The sequence below is a fragment of the Nerophis ophidion genome, linkage group LG01 (genome assembly GCF_033978795.1).
Source record: "Nerophis ophidion isolate RoL-2023_Sa linkage group LG01, RoL_Noph_v1.0, whole genome shotgun sequence".
Classification (NCBI taxonomy): domain Eukaryota; kingdom Metazoa; phylum Chordata; class Actinopteri; order Syngnathiformes; family Syngnathidae; genus Nerophis; species Nerophis ophidion.
The window spans coordinates 84,184,116-84,206,449 of NC_084611.1; the positions used below are offsets into that span (position 1 = coordinate 84,184,116).

Here is a 22,334-nt window from a genome sequence, read left to right on the forward strand (position 1 = left end):
GGGCGCATGTTAAGGCAGTTGTCAAGGCAACTGTCTCCCAGTTTCAAGGTGTGATTTATATCACCATGGTGACCCTGCGCCTGTTGCTTGTTGGAGCGCCTCCCTGGAGAGGTGAAGGAGCAATGCACAGCAGCAACATCCAGAATATTCCCACTTATTCCAAGTCTTTCCCGGTTGCAGCTACCAATTTTTTAGCATGACAATGACTCAAAACGATTATTAAGCATTTTTTTTCACACCAAACAATGTTAAAGGGGAACTGCTCTTTATTGGAATTTTCCCTATCATTCACTCTCTGTAATTTCAAAGTTAAAGCACCCATGATTGTCACACACACACTAGGTGTGGCGAAATTATTCTCTGCATTTGACCCATCACTCTTGATAACCCCGTGGGAGGTGAGGGGAGCAGTGAGCAGCAGCGGTGGCCGAGCTCGGGAATGCATGGTAAATAAACGCTAGCAAAAGTCAGCTATGAATGGAGGTAATGGTATTTGCTCTATAGTGCCCATAAAGCGCTCTTAAAAACTCCCAAAAACCTCCATCAATGTTGATTGATTGATTGATACTTATATTAGTAGATTGCACAGTTCAGTACATATTCCGTACAATTGACCATTAAATGGTAACGCCCCAATAAGTTTTTCAACTTGTTTTAGTCGGGGTCCACGTTAATCAATTCATGGTTGTGTATACACTCTTTAAAGGGGAACATTATCACAATTTCAGAAGGGATAAAACCAATAAAAATCAGTTCCCAGTGGCTTTTTTTTTTATTTATTTTTTTACCCATCCCGGAATATCCCTAAAAAAAGCTTTAAAGTGCCTGATTTTCGCTATCTGTGAAGCCATCGTCCATTTTCCTGTGACGTCATCCAGTGATGCCAATACGGATAGCACCGCAAGATATAGCGACATTAGCTCGGATTCAGACTCGGATTTCAGCGGCTTAAGCGATTCAACAGATCAAATGGGGGTACGCGTACCCCTGGGGGTACTTGAAGGTATGCCAAGGGGTACGTGAGATTTTGTTTAAATATTCTAAAAATAGCAGCAATGCAAAAATCCTTTATAAATATATGTATTGAATAATACTTCAACAAAATATGAATGTAAGTTCATAAACCGTGAAAAGAAATGCAATATTCAGTGTTGAGAGCTAGATTTTTTAATTAATATTGATGTTAAAGATTTCTTTTTTTGTGAAGAAATGCTTAGAATTAAGTTCATGAATCCAGATGGATCTCTATTACAATCCCCAAAGAGGGCACTTTAAGTTGATGATTACTTCTATATGTAGAAATCTTTATTTATAATTGAATCACTTGTTTATTTTTCAACAAGTTTTTAGTTTAAAAAAAAAAAAACAAGACCTCTACAAATGAGCAATATTTTGCACTGTTATACAATTTAATAAATCAGAAACTGATGACATAGTGCTGTATTTTACTGCTTTATCTCTTTTTTTCAACCAAAAATGTTTTTGCTCTGATTAGGGCAGGGGTAGGAAACCAATGGCTCTCGAAACAGATGTGGCTCTTTTATGACCGCACCTGGCTCTCAGATAAATCTTAGCTGACGTTGCTTACCAGGATAAGTATTTAATAATTCCGCTGGTAATCACAGTGTTAAAAATATTCTTCAAAATATAAAACATTCTCATGCATTTTAATCCATCTATCCGTTTCTAACGCACCTGTTCAAGAATTCGCATTAATGGTCAAAAGTATAGCTAACTTCAGAATAACAATGTCATTAAAAAGAATAGGCGATGCACACATTTAGTTGTTGGAATCTGGGAAAGTCCAAATGAACGAGGAGGCGTAGAATTGTACAAGTGTACAGGTCTACGGGTTTCTCTCCTCATTGAGCTAAATGTATTCCTGTGTCTGTTTAATTCCTTCCTTCTTGTCTGTTTAATAGATGTCATCAGTGTTTGAACCTGACAGTTGTATTCAGTGTTAATAATGTTATATGGCTCTTACGGAAATACATTTTAAAATATTTGGCTTTCATGGGTCTCTCAGCCAAAAAATGTTCCCGACCCATGGATTAGGGGGTACTTGAATTAAAAAAAATGTTCACAGTGGGTGTATCACTGAAAAAAGGTTGAGAACCACTGATCTAAGTCACAGCCGCTCAGACGAGGCACCAAGCAGTGTGGGTGGGGAGCGTTTCCACAGAGTGTTTCCGTAGCGGCCAGCCTGAAATGTGGGTGTCAGGGACAGACGCGGAAGGAGATTTTTACAACAAAGTTCTAAAGCTTAGTGATATATCAGATTGTAGGTGGGGATTTTTTTTATCCTTCGGGTTCAAATTTCGCTGTGTTTGTTGCATTTTTGTTGCGTTTAGCTTGATTGTAAGCTATGTCAATCGAAAGGGGGGTGTGACGTTGTTATGTTGTCAATATTCAGTGTTTTATCCCTCATAGTTAATATTGTAAATCCCAAATTCTTTATTTTCATGTACTTTCTGGGTGTCTCATTCAGTAAAAAAAAATTTTTAATTCCATTCTGTTTTCTGTCATAACCGTTTTAGCATTCAATCAGACATTATTGTGAGGTTTTGTATTAGTTTTCCTTAAAATAGATATACCGGCCCCCAGACACATTTTTTTCTCTAAATTTGGCCCCCCGAGTCAAAATAATTGCCCAGGCCTGACTTATAGTAACAATATCACTGATATATAACTTAAATATTGTTGGCGATTTTGGGATGTTTTTAAGAGGGCTTTATGGGTGCAATAGAATACTCATATTAACTGCAATGTTAGCCACCTCATACTTAACGTATGTACGACTTAGAATGCATAAAAAAAAAGAAAAACGTGTGGTTGTCTAAAATGAGGGGTTTGATTGACAGGTGAAATTCACTCCCGAAAAGTGCAGTTCTTCCTTCAAGCCTATTTGGACATTGTTAAGAATATGCTTTTTTTTTGCCAATGTGTCCGGATACAAGGTCGCAAGTTTCAACTTGATTTGTGTTGCGCTAACTTTCATGAGCACGTAGTCGAATGTGAGAGTGGCGCCATTGAAAAATTGGAGATGATGGAGTCCTATTTAGGAGAAGAAAGAGATACGCAGTTTAAAGAGGAGAGCAATCAGTTGGTATTTTGGATTTTGCGAAGCACAAAACATGTTTCTGTGTTCCGAAAGAAGTGCTGCAATCTGTCACCTCTTTTCTCTATATGCCTCAGTGGGGATGTGCTGACACTGCACATTGATGTTGGTAGAAGAGAGCGTCCTTTTATTGCTTCCTCATCCTCATTGGTTCTATTGGATGTTGTTTGCATCAGGTGTGGTCCATGGACGGCTACTACAAGGGCAGGCGCGTGCAGGAGTTCAGAACCATGGCCGACTTCACCAAGGGCCAGAACTTTGTGCAGCACCTGCTGCCACACCCCTGGGCCGGGACCGGTCATGTGGTTTACAACGGCTCGCTGTACTACAACAAGCACCAGAGCAACATCCTGGTAGGCTGCAATATTTCCCATTGAATTGACATTAACTATTATTCGTGTTAGAGGAATATTTTCCCAACTTTTGGCAGAATAGAACGCCTTACAAATCACTAGCTTTGACCCTCGTTCTGCTCGAAGAGATGACCTCACCCTGTTTTTTTACCTCTGCAGTCACACACACACTCCATATTGCGGCATTCATATTAGTCTAGACTCACATACACATATAAATATATATATATATACATATGTATATATATATATATATATATATATATGTATGTATATATTTATATGTGTATATATACATATTTATATATGTATACATATAGATATGTATGTACGAATGGATATATATATTTATTATATATTAATTTTTCTCCAAATACCACCATAATGACCAACATTAGATACAGTTGTGCAGTAGGTCTAAACAAAGCAGAAGTATTTCTAATATTTTGGCCACTGTTACATTGCACACAGTTTGAACAGTAACACTGTGTTTGTGTCATGTCTTTTTGATCATGTCTTGTTTGGCTATGTTCTGTTGACCTTTGGACTCTTTAAGTTCCTGCTTTTTTTTCTCACTCCCTTGTTTTGTCGCCATGGTTACTCATTGTGTCCACCTGTCTCTGCACTATTCAGAGGCAGTATTTAAGCTCGTCTTTGCCAGTCAGTCGCCCTGGCGTCAATGTGTTCTTTTCATGGTCTGTTTAGCTAAATTTTCATGCCAAAGTGCATGCTGCTCTTTTCAAGCCACAGTAAGTGTTGTTTGTTTTATGTTCATAGTTTACGTTCGTGTTAGTTTTGTTTCATAGCCAAGTTTTTGTACCTCCTCTGTGAGCGCCTTTTGTTTGTACTTTTTTTCGAGTTAAAATTGAATTATGTTTATACCTGCACACCATGTCCCAAGTAGTCCGTGTGCTTTCCTGAGAGAAGTACCCCGCAGCAAGCTGTTACCCCCCCTTATGACACTTTGAATATTTGATTAAGTGATTCTTTGGCGTACCACTACATGGAGCTTTCGTACCATTAGTGCGTACAGTTAGGATTCTAATGTTAGAATGCTAACATTTTGAACCTATTTTAAAGCCCAACACCTAAGAGTCATATAACATGGTACTTGACACATGCTAACTGTGAGCATGCTAACTTTTTTAGCCAACGCATTGTACTCTTAACTTGGCATTTGACCCATGCATTAACATACAAGCATGGTAACATTACAGTGCTAACTTTTTGAACAAGTTACAAATTACAACTGAACTCCCGTTGAACTATTACTTCCATCCATCCATCCATCCATTTCCTACCGCTTGTCCCTCATGGGGTCGCAGAGGGTGCTGTAACCTATCTCAGCTGCATTCTTGAAACATGCTAAAGTTAGCATTCTCGCGTGTTAACTTAGCCAATTTTAAAGTCAAACACATTAGAGTCATATAACTTGGCACCTGGCATAATGCGAACTGTTTGTATGCTAATGTTGCCATTCTAACATTAGAATGCTAACTTTTTTAGCCAATTTTACAGCCGAACACCTCAGAGTCATATAACATGGTACTTGACAGATTCTAACTGCTAGAATGCTAACGTTAGCACTTGCACATATCAGCGGCGTGCACACTTCAGCATTGACACGCCATGTCTTCCGAAATTGCATGTTGTAGTTTTTCAAAGTAATGTTTATATTATATTTTGTCTTCGGAATGTGTTGCAGGCCAATGAAAAAAAAAATATGTAAATGGCCCCCGGGCCACATGTTGGACACTGCTGGTTTACAGTAGCAAAAAACCTACATTTTCATGGGTGCGTCCATTATTCACAGCTTTTTTGTATTCACGTGGGGTCTTGGAACATAACCCCTACATCTAGCAGAGGTCGACTTTATATTATTCATCTTCTTCTCTTCTCGCTTTCGTCTCCTGATTTGGAAGACAAAGCAAAATGCATGACCAGGGTTAACCCTGCAAGTTTTTGCACGCCTTCATAAATACTGTAAATTAATTCCAATGCGTTTTCGTTGTGTTCCAGGTCCAATACCACTTCCGCTCGCGCAGCGTGATGCTCCAGCGCAGCCTGAGCGGCGCGGGCTACAACAACACCTTCCCCTACAGCTGGGGGGGCTCCTCTGACATTGACCTCATGGCCGACGAGACGGGCCTGTGGGCCGTCTACACCTCCATCCCCAACGCTGGGAACATCGTGGTAAGACTCACACATTATTAGCTATAAACGTTATAGATGGGAATCTTTTTGCACCTCACGATTCGATTCCGATTCTTGGGGAGATCAATCCAACACAATTTTTTAAATATATATTTGTTTTATAAATGATAATAAAAACCTTTTCAGGTTACAAAAGGTCCTCTCGTCTGCTGACTCAGTGGCCTAGTGGTTAGAGTGTCCGCCCTGAGATCGGTAGGTTGTGAGTTCAAACCCCGGCCGAGTCATACCAAAAACTATAAAAATGGGACCCATTACTTCCCTGCTTGGCCTCAGCATCAAGGGTTGGATTTGGGGGTTAAATCGCCAAAAATGATTCCAGGGTGCGGCCACCGCTGCTGCTCACTGCTCCCCTTACCTCCCAGGAGGTGGTCAAGGTTGATGGGTCGAATGCAGAAAATAATTTCGCCACACCTAGTGTGTGTGAGACAATCATTGGTACTTTAACTTAACATACAACTTATCTGTATAGTGTTGGTCTAAAAAAAATATTTTTTATTATTATTTACAAAAATCCTACAATGTTAATCAATCTAATGAAAGAACATAGAGCAGGGGTGTCAAACTCAAATACGTAGTGGGCCAAAATTTAAAACCGAACAAAGCAGCGGTTTTAAACAAATTAACCTTTTAATAGGGACCCTAACAAGTTTTGCATTGAATCTTGAACAAGCAAGGCTTACAGTATATACATTTATAGTGACATGCAAAATCGAGTTTCAAATAATAATAATAATTAAAAAATATCAATGGTATATCAAATAAAATTTAAATAAAAATGGAATGCCTCTTTTCGGCGGCGGGGTTGAGGTGGACGGGGTTGGGTGATAGCGGGGGGTGTATATTGTAGCGTCCCGGAAGAGTTAGTGCTGCAAGGGGTTGTGGGTATTTGTTCTGTTGTGTTTATGTTGTGTTACAGTGCGGGTGGTCTCCCAAAATGTGTCATTCTTGTTTGGTGTGGGTTCACAGTGTGGCGCATATTTGTAACAGTGTTAAAGTTGTTTATATGGCCACCCTCAGTGTGACCTGTATGGCTGTTGACCATGTATGCCTTGCATTCACTTGTGTGTGTGTATAAGCCGTATATATTATGTGACTGGGCCGGCACGCTGTTTGTATGGAAGAAAAGCAAACGTGGCGACAGGTTGTGGAGAACGCCAAAGGCAGTGCCTTTAAGGCCCACCCCCAATATTGTTGCCCGGGATGAAATTCAGAAGGGACACTGAACTTCGGGAGTCTCCTGGGAAAATCGGGAGGGTTGGCAAGTAAGAGTATTAGCGGTGAATGCGGTGTTACAGCGGCGGGCCAGCTCTAATGTTAATTTGATATTGCCTCAAGAGCCAAGTGAAATTACACGGCGGGCCAAATTTTGCCCGCGGGCCAGAGCTTGACACCCATGACATAGAGCAACTCCAACCCAGTTAAGATAGAATGGTACAAAGCAATTGAGAATACATGCAAATACAATATGGAAAAAAGGAAAATCATAATATTGATAAAAGAAAGAGTGTCAATCATAATAACAATAATAATATAAATGTTGTTTAAAGCTTTAAATCTAAAAACTGATTCTGTTTGAAAACAATGCAAAGAAAAAACGTTTTTTAATATTACCGTATTTTTCGGAGTATAAGTCGCTCCGGAGTATATGTCGCACCTGCCGAAAATGCATAATAAAGAAGGAAAAAAACATATATAAGTCACACTGGAGTATAAGTCGCATTTTTTGGGTAAATTTATTTGATAAAACCCAACACCAAGAATAGACATTTGAAAGGCAATTTGAAATAAATAAAGAATAATGAACAACAGGCTGAATAAGTGTACGTTATATGAGGCATAAATAACCAACTGAGAAGGTGCCTGCTATGTTAACCTAACATATTATGGTAAGAGTCATTCAAATAACTATAACATATAGAACATGCTATACGTTTACCAAACAATCTGTCACTCCTAATCCATAAATCCCATGAAATCTTATATGTCTTGTCTCTTAAGTGAATGAGATAAATAATATTCTTTGATATTTTACGGTAATGTGTTAATAATTTCACACATAAGTCGCACCCCCGGCCAAACTATGAAAAAAACTGCAACTTATAGTCCAAAAAATTCGGTTAATTAAATTTGCCAACATCACGCGTGACGTCATTAATGACAATAGTTTGAAATAGAGGTTGAACCCTGGTTTTACTCAAATGTAATAATTAAAATAAAGGAAAAATGTGGCTATAAAATGGTTAAAAAAAAGTGTCAGTTACTATGCTATATGTCGTGATGTCTTTTCGGCCCTGCAGGTGAGTCGCTTGGACCCCCGCTCGCTGGACGTCCTGCGCAGCTGGGACACGGGCTTCCCCAAGCGCAGCGCGGGCGAGGCCTTCATGATCTGCGGCGTCCTCTACGTCACCAACTCCCACCTGGCGGGCGCCAAGGTGCACTTCGCCTACAACACCAACACGTCCACGTACGAGTACACGGACGTTCCCTTCCACAACCTCTACTCGCACATCAGCATGATGGACTACAACCCCCGCGAGAGGGCGCTCTACACCTGGAACAACGGACACCAGGTGCTGTACAACGTCACGCTATTCCACGTCATACGCACCGACGGCTAGGCCGCCTCTCGCTTCAACCGCAGCACCGTCTGCCCGCCGGGTGGCGGCTCAGCGCGCCAACGCGCTGCTCTGAAGAGTCACCGCAGAGCGCCGCCGCCACGAGGACGCCATGAGAACATCCATATTATATTTAATCCCCCCCCTCCCCCACTCGTGTCTGAGCGTTGAGCGACAGCAAAGCGGCCGAGCGCCTTTTAAACTTCGGGTTTGTCATGTGATCGTGTTCAGTCAGCATGGTTGTTTTCTTTCAATAAACTCCACTAAACTCCATGACTCTCTTCTTCTTTTTCAGAGACGTTGGCCTCGCTCACAAGGCCCCAGTCAGGCTGAGGAAAATGTCCGCCCGTTGTAAGAGAATAAAAGACTCACATCCAGGTAACATTAGCGTTAGCATTAGCATCCGTGCGATGTGAGTCAACAGATCATAGCTACAGGTTACCTGGAATAACTGTTTGCCGTACGTGCCCTCTAACTTTAGCGAGCTAGATTGCTAATTGTTAGCATTCAAAATTAGCATCTATTTAAGCCTGAGCTGATTTTTGTGACAGGCTAAAATTTGCAATCATCAGGGGTGTCCAAAGTGTGGCCCGTGGACCATTTGCAGCTTGCAGTTTGTCTGTTTTTGGTGCGTTTTAAAGGCAAAATAAAAACGTTAGACAATAAACTAGAATACATAATTTTGAGAGAAATTGCGTGTGAATGCTGAAATACGAAAACCACTTGAAGGTGCAAGCTAAACTTAAATGCTTACAGCATACTTGCCAATCTTGAGACCTCCAAATTCGGGAGATGGGGGGAGGGGGTGTTTGAGGTGGTGGGGGCGTGCGGTTTGGTGGTAAAGGGGGTGTATATTGTACCATCACAGAAAGAGTTAGTGCTGCAAGGGGTTCTTTTTAGTTTAGTATTTTATTTGAAGGGACAATGCGCAGGAACATTAAGCTCAAAGACAGATATGTTCTTTACCAGATTATAGCAAAATAGCTAATTTCAATCAATCAATCAATGTTTATTTATATAGCCCTAAATCACAAATGTCTCAAAGGACTGTACAAACCATTACGACATCCTCGGAAGAACCCACAAAAGGGCAAGGAAAACTCACACCCAGTGGGCAGGGAGAATTCACATCCAGTGGGACGCCAGTGACAATGCTGACTATGAGAAACCTTTCCATCTGCAGTCCCCGGCTACCTAAATTAAAGGGATACAAAAATCATGCAATAAAATTATGACAATAAAATCATACCATAGCATTTAATCAAATAAAAAAAACTCATAAATTGCCCTTTTATGGACACATACTTAATATACATCACAACCACACCTCATTTACATCATCACACAAAGACAATACATGCTCTTGTTTACATCTGTCATCATTTGTAAAAACAACCATGATTTTAACAGTCACACCTCACAATTTACAACAAAAATGCTTTTGTGAATAAATATAATACACATTAAGTTGATGTGTCAAACATAGTGCCCACCTTAGTGACCGTGTGAGCAGCTTTGATTGCTCCAAAGCCACTTTTTAACTTCAATTGTAAATGAAGAGTAATCTGTTAGACTTTTCAAGTTTGTTGTGAGGTAGTTCCATTCCTTAATGGCTTTATATAAAACGTCTGATTGTGCAAAAGATTCTGGTTATTTGTTCTGTTGTGTTTATATTGTGTTACGGTGCGGATGTTCTCCCAAAATGTGTTTGTCATTCTTGTTTGGTGTGGGTTCACAGTGTGGCGCATATTTGTAACAATGTTAAAGTTGTTTATATGGCCACCCTCAGTGTGACCTGTATGGCTGTTGACCAAGTATGCCTTGCATTCACTTATGTCAATCAATCAATCAATGTTTATTTATATAGCCCCAAATCACAAATGTCTCAAAGGACTGCACAAATCATTACGACTACAACATCCTCGGAAGAACCCACAAAAGGGCAAGGAAAACTCACACCCAGTGGGCAGGGAGAATTCACATTCAGTGGGACGCCAGTGACAATGCTGACTATGAGAAACCTTGGAGAGGACCTCAGATGTGGGCAACCCCCCCCCTCTAGGGGACCGAAAGCAATGGATGTCGAGCGGGTCTAACATGATACTGTGATACTGTAAAAGCTTCACATATTTTGTGATTGGGCCGGCACGCTGTTTGTGTGAATGAAAAGCAGACGTGACAACAGGTTGTGGAGGACGTTAAAGGCAGTGCCCTTGAGGCACGCCCTCAATATTGTTGTCTGGGTGGAAATCGGGAGAAATTTGGGAGAATGGTTGCCCCGGGAGATTGATTGATTGATTGATTGATTGATTGATTGAAACTTTTATTAGAAGATTGCACAGTTCAGTACATATTCCGTACAATTGACCACTAAATTGTAACACTCATTGTAGATTTTCAGGAGGGGCCCTGAAATTCGGGAGTCTCCCGGGCAAATCGTGAAGGTTGGCAAGTATGGCTAACAGTTAGAAAGCGACAAGTTCCAAGTCCATCCATCCATCCATCCATTTCCTACCGCTTATTCCCTTTCGGGGTTGCGGGGGGCGCTGGCGCCTATCTCAGCTACAAAACATATAAATATAAAAGGTATGCATGTAAAATTGGTTAAAAAGGTTCGTATGCTAACAGTTAGCATTTCTCAAGTACCAGCGTGTATGACTCAGTCAAATATTAGCATGTTTACATTATGATGCTAACTGTTAGAATGTGTTAAGTACAATGGTATATGAGTCCAAAGCCTTTCTGCTGCAAATATTGGCTAAAAAAACTTAGAACACTAATGTTAGCAAGCTAACTTTATGATGCTAACAGTTAGCATGTGTCAAGTACCACGTTTTATGAGTCTGAGGTGTACGGCTGCCAAATTGGCAAAAAAAAAAAAAAATTTAACTCAAATATTAGCATGCTAACATTATGATGCTAACTGTTAGAATGTGTTAAGTACAATGGTATATGAGTCTAAAGCCTTTCTGCTGCAAATATTGGCTGAAAAATCTTAGAACACTAATGTTAGCAAGCTAACTTTATGATCCTAACAGTTAGCATGTGTCAAGTACCACGTTTTATGAGTCTCAGGTGTACGGCTGCTAAATTGGCAAAAAAAAAAATTGAACACAAATATTAGCATGCTAACATTATGATGCTAACCGTTAGTGAGTCTAAAGCGTTTCGGCTGCAAATATTGGCTAAAATACTTAGAACACTAATGTTATCAAGCTAACTTTATGATGCTAACAGTTAGCATGTGTCAAGTACCACGTTTTATGAGTCTGAGGTGTACGGGTGCAAAATTGGCACAAAAAAATAATAATTTTAAAACAAATATTAGCATGCTAAAATTATGATGCTAACCGTTAGCATGTGTTAAGTACAATGGTATATGAGTCTAAAACGTTTCGGCTGCATATATTGGCTAAAAAACTTAGAACACAAATGTTAGCAAGTTAACTTTATGATGCTAACAGTTAGCATGTGTGAAGTACCACGTTTTATGAGTCTGAGGTGTACGGCGCAAAAATGTTAGCATGTTATTTAAAGTTTTTTTTTTTTTTTTAAATAACGCGTTAATTACTTTCCCTAGTAATGAATGACATTTATTAAAGAGTAATTCCCTTGAATGCGATGAGGTGGCGACTTGTCCAGGGTGTACACCGCCTTCCGCCATATTGTAGCTGAGATAGGCACCAGCACCCCCCGCGACCCCAAAGGGAATAAGCGGTAGAAAATGGATGGATGGATAATTCCCTTGAAATACGTTTTTGGTAAAGTAACTATGATGAATTACCCTTTAAAAGTAATATTCCGAATACTGGTTATAATAGCCGCATATTTTAAACAAGCCAACTTTAGCATTTGTTGGATTTGTTTGCACATTGTAAACAGAGTTCTTTCTTTGTCGATTTTGCATTCAGAAGTCTTAACAGCGGCTTTTTCCGGATTCTACTTGCCAGCTTTATTTGTTTAACGACGTGTTTGCTGGTGCTTATTGATCGAAGCACCAATAAGCCTGACGAGTGTTAATGTTGTCGTTATTGAGATCAATTCCTCGCTTTAATCGGATATTAGCCCGCTATATTGACACTCAAGGCAGTAAAGGTACAAGCTGTTTACTTCCTCACATGTCAGCCAATCAGATCGCAGGCATTCGTCACCTTGGCTTCTTTTCTCACTCACTCTTCTCTATTTCGTTCTGGCCTTGAGCCGACTTGTTTGTGTTTTACAGTGAAACACAAAGAAGCCCAAAGCGGTGTTGATGAATCAACGCTGCTGCTTAAACGTGGAGCAAACATGGCGTACGTAAGTGACAGCGTGGCCTCAAACTCGAAGCGACCTTTTGCTTTTGGGTGTTTTTCTAAGGATGGTGTCCCTCGGAGACGTGTTGCATAATAACAAGCTGGCACACGCCGAACGCTTCCTGTCACGGGGTTGGATTTCCTTCCCAACGTTACCACTGCAAACACTCTCGCTGACTAATCTCCAGATCGCTCCTTTCTTTATTTGGCATCGTCTCCACCTTTATCTTGCCGTCTATCTCCAGAAATATTGTCGTTGGCATCTCGGACTGCTTATCAACATGACGGAACAGGACTGATTCTTCTACCCACAAAGCCTAGATAAAGGATTCTTAACCTTTTTGACCAAATTTTCCACTACACCCACTCAAATATGAACACTGAATCAGTAATCTTACTCTTGATTTTTTTTTAAATGTGAATTAGTAAAGTGAATTATATTTATATAGCGCTTTTCTCTAGTGACTCAAAGCGCTTTTACATAGTGAAACCCAATATCTAAGTTACATTTAAACCAGTGTGGGCGGAAATATTTCTTCAAACTTATTATGATTAAAATTCAATCAATCAATGTTTACTTATATAGCCCTAAATCACTAGTGTCTCAAAGGGCTGCACAAACCACAACACAAACCACTACGACATCCTCGGTAGGCCCACATAAGGGCAAGGAAAACTCAGACTCAGTGGGACGTCGGTGACAATGATGACTATGAGAACCTTGGAGAGGAGGAAAGCAATGGATGTCGAGCGGATCTAACATGATACTATGAAAGTTCAATCCATAATGGATCCAACACAGCCGCGAGAGTCCAGTCCAAAGCGGATCCAACACAGCAGCGAGAGTCCCGTCCACAGCGGAGCCAGCAGGAAACCATCCCAAGCGGAGGCGGGTCAGCAGCGCAGGAATGTCCCCAGCCGATACACAGGCAAGTGGTCCATCCTGGGTCCCGACTCTGGACAGCCAGTACGTCATCCATGGCCATCGGACCGTACCCCCTCCACAAGGGAGAGTGGGACATAGGAGAAAAAGAAAAGAAACGGCAGATCAACTGGTCTAAAAAGGGAGTCTATTTAAAGGCTAGAGTATACAATGAGTTTTAAGGTGAGGCTTAAATGCTTCTACTGAGGTAGCATCTCGAACTGTTACCGGGAGGGCATTCCAGAGTACTGGAGGCCGAAATGAAAACGCTCTATAGCCCGCAGACTTTTTTTGGGCTCTGGGAATCACTAATAAGCCGGAGTCCTTTGACTTTGAACGCAGATTTCTTGCCGGGACATATGGTACAATACAATCGGCAAGATAGGATGGAGCTAGACCGTGTAGTATTTTATACGTAAGTAGTAAAACCTTAAAGTCACATCTTAAGTGCACAGGAAGCCAGTGCAGGTGAGCCAGTACAGGCGTAATGTGATCAAACTTTCTTGTTCTTGTCAAAAGTCTAGCAGCCGCATTTTGTACCAACTGTAATCTTTTAATGCTAGACATGGGGAGACCCGAAAATAATACGTTACAGTAATCGAGACGAGACGTAACAAACGCATGGATAATGATCTCAGCGTCTTTAGTGGACAAAATGGAGCGAATTTTAGTGATATTACGGAGATGAAAGAAGGCCGTTTTAGTAACGCTTTTAATGTGTGGCTCAAAGGAGAGAGTTGGATCGAAGATATCCAGATTCTTTACCGAGTCACCTTGTTTAATTGTTTGGTTGTCAAAATAAAAATAAAAAACATTCTGGCAAATCTAGAAAATCTGTAGAATCAAATTTAAATCGTATTTCAAAGTCTGTTGAATTTCTTAAAAAATTTTTTTTATGGAAAATCTAGAAGAAAGAATGATTTTTTTTTGTTAGAAATATAGCTTGCGTTGAGGGGTTCCGGTTTGGTAACCGCAGGATTAGGTCTCTGCTTTTTGCAGATGATGTGGTCCTGATGGCTTCATCTGACCGGGATCTTCAGCTCTCGCTGGATCGGTTCGCAGCCGAGTGTGAAGCGACCGGAATGAGAATTAGCACCTCCAAGTCCGAGTCCATGGTTCTCGCCCGGAAAAGGGTGGAATGCCATCTCCGGGTTTGGGGAGGAGACCCTGCCCCAAGTGGAGGAGTTCAAGTACCTAGGAGTCTTGTTCACGAGTGAGGGAAGAGTGGATCGTGAGATCGACAGGCAGATCGGTGCGGCGTCTTCAGTAATGCGGACGTTGTACCGATCCGTTGTGGTGAAGAAGGAGCTGAGTCGGAAGGCAAAGCTCTCAATTTAGCGGTCGATCTACGTTCCCATCCTCACCTACGGTCATGAGCTTTGGGTCATGACCGAAAGGATAAGATCACGGGTACAAGCGGCCGAAATGAGTTTCCTCCGCCGTGTGGCGGGGCTCTCCCTTAGAGATAGGGTGAGAAGCTCTGCCATCCGGGAGGAACTCAAAGTAAAGCCGCTGCTCCTTCACATCGAGAGCAGTCAGATGAGGTGGTTCGGGCATCTGGTCAGGATGCCACCCGAACGCCTCCCTAGGGAGGTGTTTAGGGCACGTCCAACCGGTAGGAGGCCACGGGGAAGACCCAGGACACGTTGGGAAGACTATGTCCCCCGGCTGGCCTGGGAACGCCTCGGGATCCCCCGGGAAGAGCTAGACGAAGTGGCTGGGGAGAGGGAAGTCTGGGTTTCCCTGCTTGGGCTGTTGCCCCCGCGACCCGACCTCGGATAAGCGGAAGATGATGGATGGATGGATGGATAGCTTGGTCCAATTTGTAATATATTGTAACAAAGTGCAGATTGGATTTTAACCTATTTAAAACATGTCATCAAAATTCGAAAATTAATCTTAATCAGGAAAAATTACTAATGATGTTCCATAAATGCTTTTTTAAATGTTTTCAAAAAGATTCAAATTAGCCGGTTTTTCTCTTCTTTTTTTCGGTAGAATTTTGAATTTTAAAGAGTCGAAATTGAAGATACACTATGTTTCAAAATTAATTTTCATTTTTTTCGTGTTTTCTCCTCTTTTAAACGGTTCAATTAAGTGTTTTTTTCATCATTCATTCTCTACAAAAAACCTTCCGTAAAAGGAAAAAAAACGTACGACGGAATGACAGACAGAAATACAATTTATTTAAGTGTGTATCAAACTGGTAGCCCTTCACATTAATCAGTACCCAAGAGTAGCTCTTGGTTTCAAAAAGGTTGGTGACCCCTGTACTAGGTCATAAAATCAGTGTCAGTTGAGTCGGTCCATAAGTTGCCTGTAGGGATTTTTAATGTCCAGCAGATGTCAGTATTTAGTGACACAGTATCAACACAGTTTTGCAATGTGTCAAAACGCTTCATGACGCCTCAGCAACCCATCTCGACCAACAACATGTGCGTCTATTGCAAGCAGTAGATAAAGTTCCGGCGCTCACATGTTGTCAGCAGCCAGGTTAAATAGGCTGCCACTTGATCTACCTCAGGTGTGTGCTGCTGCCTCGCGCCAGCTGCACTCCATACTGTGGGTGAGAGAGGGAGTGAACATGGTGTGCAGACAAAACAGAAATGAGCAAGGAATTTCAGATTCCCACACATTGTTCTAAAGCAGTGGTTCTTAATCTGGGTTCGATCGAACCTTAGGGGTTCGGTGAGTCGGCCTCAGGGGTTCGGCGGAAGTCCCAACACACCCAACTCATTGTGTAAATACAAACTTCTCCCTATCTGCATTTTACGGATCCGGCCACAGCTGACTGATTTGCAGGTGTGTAATTTGTTGTGAGTTTATGCACTGTGTTGGTTTTGTTGTTTGAACAAGGTGATCATGCACGGTTCATTTTGTGCACCAGTAGAAAAAAAACATGGTAACACTTCAGTACGGGGAACATATTCAGCATTAATTAGTTGCTTATTAACATGCAAATTAGTAACATATCGGCTCTAAAATAGTCATTATTAATTATTAATGCCTTATTCAGCATGGCCTCATTATAACCGTAACCCTCAACCCTGACCGTAACCCTAACCAAATAACTCAAAATTAAGTTTTTATTACTTTGAATATGTTCCCCTAGTGTCCAAATAACTGTAAATTAAGTCTTCGTTACTTAGAATATGTTCCCCTAGTGTCCAAATAATTCTAAATTAAGTCTTTGTTATTTAGAATATGTTCCCCTCTTGTCCAAATAATTTTAAATTAAGTCTTTACTACTTAAAATATGTTCCCCGAGTGTCCAAATAACTTTAAATTAAGTCTTTGTTCCTTAAAATATGTTCCCCGAGTGTCCAAATAACTCTAAATTAAGTCTTTGTTACTTAAAATATGTTCCCCGAGTGTCCAAATAACTCTAAATTAGGTCTTTGTTACTTAAAATATGTTCCCCGAGTGTCCAAATAACTCTAAATTAAGTGTTTGTTACTTAAAATATGTTCCCCGAGTGTCCAAATAACTCTAAATTAAGTCTTCGTTACTTAAAATATGTTCCCCGAGTGTCCAAAAAACTCTAAATTAGGTCTTTGTTATTTAGAATATGTTCCCCTAGTGTCCAAATCATTCTAAATTAAGACTTTGCTACTTAGAATATGTACACCGAGTGTCCAAATAACTCTAAATTAAGTCTTTGTTACTTAGAAAATGTTCCCCGAGTGTCCAAATAACTCTAAAATAAGTCGTTGTTACTTAAAATATGTTCCCATAGTGTCCAAATAACTCTAAATTAAGTCTTTATTACTTAAAATATGTTCCCCTAGTGTCCAAATAACTCTAAATTAAGTCTTTGTTACTTAGAATATGTTCCCCTAGTGTCCAAATAACTCTAAAATAAGTCTTACTTAAAATATTTTCCCCTAGTGTCCAAATAACTCTAAATTAAGTCTTTGCTACTTAGAATATGTTCCACCGAGTGTCCAAATAACTCTAAATTAAGTCTTTACTACTTAGAATATATTCCCTTAGTGTCCAAATAACTCTAAATTAAGTCTTTACTACTTAGAATATGTTCCCTTAGTGTCCAAATAACTCTAAATTAAGTCTTTGCTACTTAGAATATGTTCCTCTAGTGTCCAAATGCCTCTAAATTAAGTCTTTGTTACTTAAAATATGTTCCCCTAGTGTCCAAATAACTCTAAATTAAGTCTTTGTTACTTAGAATATGTTCCCCTAGTGTCCAAATAACTCTAAATTAAGTCTTTATTACTTAAAATATGTTCCTCTTGTATCTAAATAACTCTAAATTAAGTCTTTGCTACTTAGAATATGTTCCCCTAGTGTCCAAATAACTCTAAATTAAGTCTTTGTTACTTAGAATATGTTCCCCTAGTGTCCAAATAACTCTAAATTAAGTCTTACTTAAAATATTTTCCCCTAGTGTCCAAATAACTCTAAATTAAGTCTTTGCTACTTAGAATATGTTCCCCCTAGTGTCCAAATAACTCTAAATTAAGTCTTTGTTATTTAGAATATGTTCCCCTAGTGTCCAAATCATTCTAAAGTAAGACTTTGCTACTTAGAATATGTACACCGAGTGTCCAAATAACTCTAAATTAAGTCTTTGTTACTTAGAAAATGTTCCCCGAGTGTCCAAATAACTCTAAAATAAGTCGTTGTTACTTAAAATATGTTCCCATAGTGTCCAAATAACTCTAAATTAAGTCTTTATTACTTAAAATATGTTCCCCTAGTGTCCAAATAACTCTAAATTAAGTCTTTGTTACTTAGAATATGTTCCCCTAGTGTCCAAATAACTCTAAAATAAGTCTTACTTAAAATATTTTCCCCTAGTGTCCAAATAACTCTAAATTAAGTCTTTGCTACTTAGAATATGTTCCACCGAGTGTCCAAATAACTCTAAATTAAGTCTTTACTACTTAGAATATGTTCCCTTAGTGTCCAAATAACTCTAAATTAAGTCTTTACTACTTAGAATATGTTCCCTTAGTGTCCAAATAACTCTAAATTAAGTCTTTGCTACTTAGAATATGTTCCTCTAGTGTCCAAATGCCTCTAAATTAAGTCTTTGTTACTTAAAATATGTTCCCCTAGTGTCCAAATAACTCTAAATTAAGTCTTTGTTACTTAGAATATGTTCCCCTAGTGTCCAAATAACTCTAAATTAAGTCTTTATTACTTAAAATATGTTCCTCTTGTATCTAAATAACTCTAAATTAAGTCTTTGCTACTTAGAATATGTTCCCCTAGTGTCCAAATAACTCTAAATTAAGTCTTTGTTACTTAGAATATGTTCCCCTAGTGTCCAAATAACTCTAAATTAAGTCTTACTTAAAATATTTTCCCCTAGTGTCCAAAAAACTCTAAATTAAGTCTTTGCTACTTAGAATATGTTCCCCCTAGTGTCCAAATAACTCTAAATTAAGTCTTTGTTATTTAGAATATGTTCCCCTAGTGTCCAAATCATTCTAAATTAAGACTTTACTACTTAGAATATGTACACCGAGTGTCCAAATAACTCTACATTAAGTCTTTGTTACTTAGAATATGTTCCCCGAGTGTCCAAAAAACTCTAAATTAAGTCTTTGCTACTTAGAATATGTTCCCCCTAGTGTCCAAATAACTCTAAATTAAGTCTTTGTTATTTAGAATATGTTCCCCTAGTGTCCAAATCATTCTAAATTAAGACTTTACTACTTACAATATGTACACCGGGTGTCCAAATACCTCTAAAATTAAGTCTTTGTTACTTAGAATATGTTCCCCGAGTGTCCAAATAATTCTAAATTAAGTCTTTACTACTTAGAATATGTACACCGAGTGTCCAAATAATTCTAAATTAAGTCTTTACTACTTAGAATATGTTCCCCGAGTGTCCAAATAACTCTAATTTAAGTCTTTACTACTTAGAATATGTACACCGAGTGTCCAAATACCTCTAAATTAAGTCTTTGCTACTTAAAATATGTTCCTCTAGTGTCCAAATAACTCTAAATTAAGTCTTTGCTACTTAGAATATGTTCCTCTAGTGTCCAAATGCCTCTAAATTAAGTCTTTGTTACTTAAAATATGTTCCCCTAGTGTCCAAATAACTCTAAATTAAGTCTTTGTTACTTAGAATATGTTCCCCTAGTGTCCAAATAACTCTAAATTAAGTCTTTATTACTTAAAATATGTTCCCCCTGTATCTAAATAACTCTAAATTAAGTCTTTGCTACTTAGAATATGTTCCCCTAGTGTCCAAATAACTCTAAATTAAGTCTTACTTAAAATATGTTCCCCCTAGTGTCCAAATAACTCTAAATTAAGTCTTTGTTATTTAGAATATGTTCCCCTAGTGTCCAAATAATTCTAAAATAAGACTTTACTACTTAGAATATGTGCACCGAGTGTCCAAATAACTCTAAATTAAGTCTTTACTACTTAGAATATGTTCCCCGAGTGTCCAAATAACTCTAATTTAAGTCTTTACTACTTAGAATATGTACACCGAGTGTCCAAATACCTCTAAATTAAGTCTTTGCTACTTAAAATATGTTCCTCTAGTGTCCAAATAACTCTAAATTAAGTCTTTGCTACTTAGAATATGTTCCTCTAGTGTCCAAATGCCTCTAAATTAAGTCTTTGTTACTTAAAATATGTTCCCCTAGTGTCCAAATAACTCTAAATTAAGTCTTTGTTACTTAGAATATGTTCCCCTAGTGTCCAAATAACTCTAAATTAAGTCTTTATTACTTAAAATATGTTCCCCCTGTATCTAAATAACTCTAAATTAAGTCTTTGCTACTTAGAATATGTTCCCCTAGTGTCCAAATAACTCTAAATTAAGTCTTACTTAAAATATGTTCCCCCTAGTGTCCAAATAACTCTAAATTAAGTCTTTGTTATTTAGAATATGTTCCCCTAGTGTCCAAATAATTCTAAAATAAGACTTTACTACTTAGAATATGTGCACCGAGTGTCCAAATAACTCTAAATTAAGTCGTTGTTACTTAGAATATGTTCCCCATAACAAAGTGTTACCAAAAACATATAACTTTATCTTGAATTCGAAAAAAAAACTAAAACGTTTAATTTTTCACTAAAGAAGGCTTCGGTGAATGCGTATATGAAACTGTTGGGGTTCGGTACCTGCAACAAGGTTAAGAACCACCGTTCTAAAGGTTTTAAAACATAGTGTTTGAATGTGAGTGTGAATGTTGTCTGTCTGTGTTGGCCCTCTGAAGAGGTGGTGACTTGTCCAGGACGTACCCCGCCTTCCGCCCAATTGTAGTTAAGATAGGCTCCAGCGCCCCCGCAACCCTGAAGGGAATACGCCATATAAAATGGATGGATGGATGGATGATTGATTGATATCATTTACATAATATAAACTATTATGTAAATGATATCGGTGGCAGAGGGGTTATTGCGTCTGCCTCACAATACGAAGGTCCTGCAGTCCTGGGTTCAAATCCAGGCTCGGGATCTTTCTGTGTGGAGTTTGCATGTTCTCCCCGTGAATGCGTGGGTTCCCTCCGGGTACTCCGGCTTCCTCCCACTTCCAAAGACATGCACCTGGGGATAGGTTGATTGGCAACACTAAATTGGCCCTAGTGTGTGAATGTTGTCTGTCTATCTGTGTTGGCCCTGCGGTGAGGTGGCGACTTGTCCAGGGTGTACGCCACCTTCCGCCCGATTGTAGCTGAGATAGGCGCCAGCGCCCTCCGCGACCCCCCAAAAAAAGGGAATAAGCGGTAGACAATGGATGGATGGATAAATTACATTTATGCTATTTTTATTATTATAATTAATTAGATGTTTTAATAATCGTGTGATGCACATTTAATATCTATTAGTCTGTGAAAAGGTGGCTTTGCAGCTTACCCCTTTCACCTTTGTGATTTATTCATCGCTTCCTGTTTGATCGCCCTCCGCCTTCTGTCCTCTCCCGGTCGGATATCAGCCATGATGCATCATTCATGGCCATTAAAGAGACCACCTGAGGGGGGGAGTGTGGATGGTAGTGCCACGCCTCAAGCTGCTGATGTTTCATTCATGATGTCTCAAACAAGTGAGCGAACGCCTTATCCAGTGCACAAAATGAATGGCGGCGGAACGGCGCTATTTATAGCATTCGGAGCACAGCGTTGGGAGTCGGTGGCCGACACTCACATACTTACACGGAATAGTGAAGTAGTTTAATTCCAGTGAAATGAACCATAAACTACAGATCCTAATCATAATGGAATTATCAAAGACTCTCCTCTCCTCGCCGCTCGTGCGAGACAAAACGTAAACAAACTGCCTGCTTCTTCTGTACCGACCATGTCTTTGCACGACAACTTCAGCCTCAACTTTGCAAATGCAATCCCTTGTTGCTGTGAGATCGATGGTCTGTTCCGGGGTCAAAACTGTCCATTTAAAGGCCTACTGAAACCCACTACTAGCGACCACGCAGTCTGATAGTTTATATATCAATGATGAAATATTAACATTGCAACACATCCCAATACGGCCTTTTTAGTTTACTAAATTACAATTCTAAATTTCCCGCGGAGTTTCCTGTTGCAGAGCGGTTTAGCTCGGTTGGTAGAGTGGCCGTGCCAGCAACTTGAGGGTTGCGGGTTCGATTCCCGCTTCTGGCAACCTAGTCACTGCCGTTGTGTCCTTGGGCAAGACACTTTACCCACCTGCTTCCAGGGCCACCCACACTGGTTTGAATCTAACTTAGATATTGGGTTTCACTATGTAAAGCGCTTTGAGTCACTTGAGAAAAAGCGCTATATAAATATAATTCAATTCACTTCAAAACGTCGCGGAATGATGACCCGTATGATGACACGTGTTTGTGAC

At 39.6% G+C, this 22,334-nt stretch overlaps 1 protein-coding gene across 2 annotated transcripts in view; it reads left to right on the forward strand.

Annotated features, from left to right (window-relative positions):
* Positions 1-22,334, forward strand: part of LOC133560862 (noelin-2-like) — a 77,100-nt gene that overhangs the window by 38,349 nt on the left and 16,417 nt on the right. Inside the window, exons 6-10 of one of the 2 annotated variants that reach the window (XR_009808535.1) lie at positions 3,295-3,471; positions 5,491-5,664; positions 7,983-8,508; positions 8,596-8,678; positions 12,523-12,596. Coding sequence is in view for 1 of the 2 variants with exons in the window: in XM_061913873.1 (XP_061769857.1) it covers positions 3,295-3,471; positions 5,491-5,664; positions 7,983-8,303 (672 nt within the window). In the remaining variant the exon portion in view is untranslated. Of the gene's footprint in view, positions 1-3,294; positions 3,472-5,490; positions 5,665-7,982; positions 8,574-8,595; positions 8,679-12,522; positions 12,597-22,334 lie in introns of those variants that run through there. The other variant, XM_061913873.1, reaches the window with a different exon arrangement.